The sequence below is a fragment of the Eurypyga helias genome, unplaced genomic scaffold, assembly GCF_000690775.1.
Source record: "Eurypyga helias isolate BGI_N326 unplaced genomic scaffold, ASM69077v1 scaffold20236, whole genome shotgun sequence".
Classification (NCBI taxonomy): Eukaryota; Metazoa; Chordata; class Aves; order Eurypygiformes; family Eurypygidae; genus Eurypyga; species Eurypyga helias.
This window is the reverse complement of record NW_010255014.1, coordinates 1-6,189: the sequence shown is the minus strand read 5'-3', so window position 1 is coordinate 6,189 and position 6,189 is coordinate 1. Positions and strand designations below refer to the sequence as shown.

Below are 6,189 nucleotides of genomic sequence, written 5' to 3'. Positions count from 1 at the left end.
GGCATCCGGTCAGGCAGTTGGAGTGGAGGGGCAATTGGAGGTCCCTCCCAACTGAAGTAGTCCATTCCATTCCATTCCATTCTAACACAGCCCCACCTGGAGCTAGAGTAGGAAACCCGGGCCCCACACACTTTTCATGCTCTTGGTACAGCACACAAACATCCCAGACGTAGGTGCTGCCCCAAGGGGGTGCCCAGGCTCTCACCGTTAGGCACAGAAGGAACAGGATGCACAGGCAGGTTCCTAAACAGCCGTTTTCCGCAGAGCCGGTCTTTGAGAAATTCGCCTCATGGCTGAGGGTGGAGAACCGCATAGGGCCATCCACCCACCTCACCTCCCGACGCCGCCGTAAGGAGCGTTGCAGGGATTCCGAGCTCGCACGTCCTCTGCAAAGGCTTCGCCTGGGTACCCAGCACTGGCACAGGAGAGCGACAGCCGGACGCTCTCACAGCCGGACGCCTGCCTTCCAGGGCGGTTAGCTCGACGTCCTGCTCTGCGGCGTGTCCGTGTTAACATTGCCACCTACGGGATGCCACGGACCACGGCGTCTATTCTGCGTCCGCGCTGCATGAGCAGGCTCTCACGGAAAACTGAGACAGGTGAAATGAAGAGACATCCATTTTCACCCAGTTTTATCCTCAAAAAGGTTTTTTTTTATTGACAGCATGGAGACCAACAGCTGGGGTACGTCCGTATTTTTATGACAGCCTTGTCTCCACTCACGGTCCCACAACGGCCTCCAACCATCTTCCCTCTCCCAGAAATTAAGGGAGCAAGAGGAAGGGTGCTGAAGAAAGGGGGAAAGACCTGCAGAAACCTGACCTACCCCCTCGATCCACTTGGTTTTGACCCTGTAAGGAAGACGGTTTCTCAGAAACAGAGAGAGGAAGGTCTGGTTTGCAAGCTGAGCCCCGGGGAGTTGCGTTTTGAGCCCGTGATGCCTCGTTCCGGAAGAGGTATCACTCACGCAGCGTGCTGCAGGTGAGCTCATTTAGAGACGGGGGATGAGCAAAGAGGGGCGGAGGGAATCGGACTCCAACTCCCTCACGGCAGCGATCACCCCGTTTCCTGGCAGCGCGCAGTTTGCTTAAAAAAAAGGTCAGCTTTACGCAAAGTACTCACTGAGCTCCCTCTGTTAACTCAATTAAATCAGTTTTATACACTTCAGTATTACTCTTTTCAGAAATAGTTCTTTTTTGTACGATCCACACTTTAAAGCAGCTTTAGGGTTTCGGGTCCTTGGATCGGGGCGTTTGGGTAAGCGGCATCACAGAGAGGCTGCCCCAACGCATACCACAGCGCAGACGAGTCTTCCGACACCCGAGCTGCTGGCCACCACGAACAGGTATCCTGTGACACTCGACCTCCGCAACTTCCAGCTGCCTGCGGTCTGAAGCTGTGATTTACTTGGGCACAACATGACCAGTTGTCGTCGGGAGTCCCTCCCCGCCACATCACGGAGCTGACTCAGCCCGCACCAATCCATTCGTGCGGAGCTCCCAGCTTTTCAAGCCTCAGAAAAGTTACTTGGCCAAAGCCAGGAATAACTAGAGGCCCACAGCCCGTAGGCAGTTACAGCCTTTCGCCTCACAAGCACCTCCCGCTCTTGCTCGCACACCTCACTTGCTGTTTTTCACCAGGTTGGGCACGGAGCAGGCGTAACTAACCACCTCGAACCACGTCCCGTTGTTTTCTGTACCAAACCCACTTTTCAGAGAGCACCCGCTCCCGCCGCTCCTGCCCCACGGCGTTCCGTCAGCTGGCACTTTAACGAACTTCTCAGAGTTTGGGTATGTGCTCAAGGCCTGACACCCCAGAGGTAGCTTGTGTAAAGCATCATCAGCAGAAAAATAAAGAGGCGACATTAGTATCTGTCAACTGCAGCCCTGGAACACAGCATTCCGTTCTGCTCCGGAGGCCTACGTACTGCTCCTCTCACACTGGCACAGGGATCGGCCTGAGGAACTGCCATGGCAGCTTTCGGACTTGGGACAACTGCAGTGACAACCAGAACGCAGCCTCCTCCTTCCTTGTTTTTCAAATTACCGTAAAACTTCACAATATTACACTTACAGCATGAGTCGCTGACATCTTTCCAACAGGCTGTGCAGGAAAAAATGAATGCTTCGGGAAAAGTATTCCCTAAGATAACTTTTTGGAAAATGAACATGCCACCTTTATTAGCACGCTTGAGAGCTGCACAGATTATCAGCTAGCAAGGGAAGTTTACAGAGCCGCAGCTTCATTGCCTTACATGGAATCACAGAACGGTTTGGGTTGGAAGGGGCCTTAGGGACCGTCTAGTTCCAACCCCCCTGCTATGGGCAGGGACACCCTCAGTTTTCTGTAAGTGACAGAGATCAGGGACAGAGTTTTCTGTTGGTGGTAAAGACTCCCCAGAATTAAGATAATCACTTCCCTAGCACAGATTCATGGTTTACTAAGGCGATCAGTTTTCAGGTTACCTAGTTTGCATAACAATATTTATTTATTTATCAAAAGCTGCATATTTTTTCCAGAAAGAAGTAACTCCCCCACCCACCCCATTTTCTCAGGTTCTTCCACTTTCAACAGCGGACGGGAGCTGGGGCCGTGCAGGCTGCGCGTGGAGACTCACTGTTACACAGAAGCGAGGCAGCTACATGCATTCCAGCCCCGAGAACAGCAGGCAGTTCTATGCAGCGTCACCCCTTCACTCCTTGCTTCTATCTTTCACTTCAAAGCGGCGGTGAGTAACCTGTCCGTCAGCCGTTCCAGACGCCAGCTCACTTCTTTTTCTTCCCTTTACCTTTCTTGCCTCCTTCTCCTTGCTGAAGACTTTGGTCGCTACCTCCCATCTTTTGGGTCCTTGTTTTCAGTTTGGGAATGGTTTCTGCAGCATACAGCATCACTGATTTACCTAGAAGTACCGGCAGGGATCAGTGCAGGCCTACTTTGTTAAGAACATTTGCATCATTTCCAAAGTTAGACGAACTTCAGTTAGAAACTTCAGATTTCTGTTAAGCTAGATACAAAGCCAAGGAGTTCTGCTTCCTTCCCCCATGTAGCTAGGAGTTTATGAAACACTCTTATTGACCTTTTTTAATTTTAGAAAGGTGCAGGACTGATAAACATCACAGCATACACAGCTGGCACATAACCCAATGAACTCCGAACTATCTACATCTTCCCTGTGACACTTTTCCCTTCAACGGCCCTAAAACACCTGGGACAGAATGACTGGGCAAAGGGCACAAGCACCTTTAAAAAAAGAGGCGCTACTGTCTTCCAGCAGGAATAATTACATCGTCTCCTTATGACCAACAGCACTCTCACGCTACTCCAGTCAGTATTCCTCCTGCTCTTTCCTCAGGATACACACTTCTTCAGTTACATACAGTTGCTGCCCTTTTACACACTGATTACTCATGAGGAAAAATGCAAAAGACTGAATTGTCATTCAAGATGAACTATTCTTGTTAATTAGTTGGAGGGAGCTGCTCCATTATTAGTTTATGACAACGGCCGACAGAAAACTGAAGTCAGCACTGTACTTTTATCAATTTGGCACCCGTGCTGATGCATCTAACCCCATAAAAAGGTGGAATTTAGCCGTTTTAATGCCAAAGCCGCTGTATTGACTGCCAACAAAACAGTGAGCCAAAACGAAACGGCTGGGGTGGTGAACACAGCCCCCTCCCGCCACACGCCACTTTTCACAACCCCCTTGAGTCCAAGCGCTGAAGAAACGGGAGGATTAAAGACAGCGGCGTTTTACAAAACCCACTCAGCAACTCGGTTTGGCTGGCTTACACAGGCAAACAGGTTTAACATAGAGTTGCAACATTTGTAACAGTGAAACTAACTGAACAATCTGGTAACATCACAACATAAACAAAAGTCTCTCTGTTTTAGCCGCAGATGAAGTGCCTAACCCAGGTACTCTACTCACGTGTTGGAAACTGAGGTAAACACGGGTTGCCATCATCTTGTTTGAGCTGGATTCGAACTCTCCCTCTGTACTGCACGTCTCTGTTCCACTCTCTAGGATACATCTTATTCTTCTGTCATACACAAGGAGACATTTATGAGAAGTACGGGAATAATTCTCTGCAAAATTCGTCAGGCAGTTGCTCTAAAAAAACGTTACAGGTTTCTTACTGGTTGTTTCACAGGCTGGTGTGCACTAAAAGGAAGGTATTTGACATCCTCTGAAAAGCAAAGGGATACTGTACACTCTGTTTGAATACCAGCCACACTCTCAGATGAGGACCTGAATTCTTTAGCAAAGAAGCGACAGAAAATTCAATGGTACTTTAAATTAAAAATTCCTTCAGAAAATGAATTGTCAGAAGTTACCTCTCTGGAAGCCCAGAGCAAGAAGTCACCAACTTTAACTATTTAAAGACCAAGTAGGTATTGCAATAGGAAAATCAACATTCTCTCCTGAGACATAATTCTAAAGGACACTGAAGATTAAGCTTCAGGTTTAAATTGAAAGCAGGGAGGTTTAGATTAGGTATCAGGAAGAAGTTCTTCCTGGAGAGGGTGGTGAGGCACTGGAACAGGTTGCCCAGAGAAGCTGTGGATGCCCCATCCCTGGAAGTGTTCAAGGCCAGGCTGGATGAGGCTTGGAGCAACCTGGTCTGGGGGAAGGTGTCCCTGCCCATGGCAGGGGGGGGGGACTAGATGGTCTTTAAGGTCCCTTCCAGCCTAAACCATTCTGTGATTCTATGAGGATCCTATTCCTACAGGACAGTCATCCCAAGAGGTCATTACCTTCCACTAAAAGATACGCTGTTTTAAAAAGCTTAATTTGGAGAGCTGCAGCTTGCAAAATTAGCTTTCAGTGTGACACCGTTCTCAGCATCTAGGACACTCTTCTCAGAAGAGTAGTTAAACAAAAGTAATCTTTTTATAAGCTTAAGAAGTAGCATCGTCTCAAGATATCTGGGTTATTCCTGCCTTGCACACAATTTTCCAACATTTACTTCATCATTTCGGTCAGATGTCACTCAAAGCAAGCGTCTTGGCCGGTAACAAGAACTTCTCAATTGTAAATTATCCTGTCTGTAAGAAAAGATAGAGCTCTACTGCTCTACCACATACACATACAAAGTATGTGGTACGGTGGGGTGTTTTCATTACCTCTAATAGCACGTTGAATCCTACTGCTGCACATACATCTTGGATTTCTGTAGATGTGGGATTTTCAACAGCCTGTTGAAACGACAAGTTAATTATTTTTTGATGATAAACTACCTGTACAGCAGTAGTTAGTTTCCCACCCTGTACACTATAACTAGAAAAACAAGAGCATGTACTTCAAATAATGACAATCTGTAGAATTCACCTGTGAGTGCTCCTATGGTCTAGAAAACATCAAAAAAAAAATCTCAAGAGATACAAGACACCAGTAAAACAGGAAACCAATGAGATAGAATTAATTAGGATGACAGCAAATAAAATGATGGCTTAGGAAAAATAAGTTAAATGAAAAAACATTTATTATATTAAAAAAAAAATACCCCAAAAGCCATGAATCAGCAAAAGCAAGCTTATAGCAAGGAATGAAGAACACAAACTTCCTGAGCACAGATCTGACAGGCAAACTGCATACTTTTATTTTTGACTACTGTCATAAAAAAACCCAGCACTAAGCAGTGAGAAAACCTCTTTGTATTCCCAGCACTGCTTGTTAAAAATATTATAAGCGAGTGAGATGATGAAAAACTATTACTGGACAGTTTAAAATCAACAACAGCTACGTGCCACATGCACTGGGGCTTCCGTCTTTGACAGCAGCAAAGGGGCCAGGGCACAGAACAAGACGTAAACGGTCTGTCACCAAGCAAACAATCATTAGCTAACTGTTCTTTTCTGCACCGCTTTCGAGTTTGGCAAACTACTCAGGTACGAGGCCAAGTGCATTACGTCTCTCGTTACCTCACCTGCTTGCCAAAGGTGCTGCACATGTGAAAGCAGACACCGAAACCCCGTGCTCTCCTACCAAATTCACATGCTGACACCAGACCACCTTCAAATGCACCCATTTCCAGTCTATCTGCCGTGGGGGGTGGGGAAGATGAACAGCTCCGGGATTTGTGTTCCAGCTCTCGACACACTACTGCACAGCAAACCAAAGCACCCCGTTTCCCCACCACCCACAAGATTACCTTGTCTATGGGGATCCTTCTTCCCTCCGCTATC

At 47.3% G+C, this 6,189-nt stretch overlaps 1 protein-coding gene across 1 annotated transcript; it reads right to left on the bottom strand.

Moving 5' to 3' along the window:
• Positions 1 to 2,765: 2,765 nt before the first annotated feature.
• On the bottom strand, positions 2,766 to 6,185 carry SRP19 (signal recognition particle 19kDa; the record flags this gene model as incomplete). The annotated part of the gene is made up of 4 exons (XM_010153203.1): positions 2,766 to 2,899; positions 3,932 to 4,043; positions 5,128 to 5,199; positions 6,156 to 6,185. Coding segments are annotated over 4 exons (348 nt in total), but the record flags the coding sequence as incomplete, so codon positions are not given.
• Between the last annotated feature and the right edge of the window lie 4 nt (positions 6,186 to 6,189).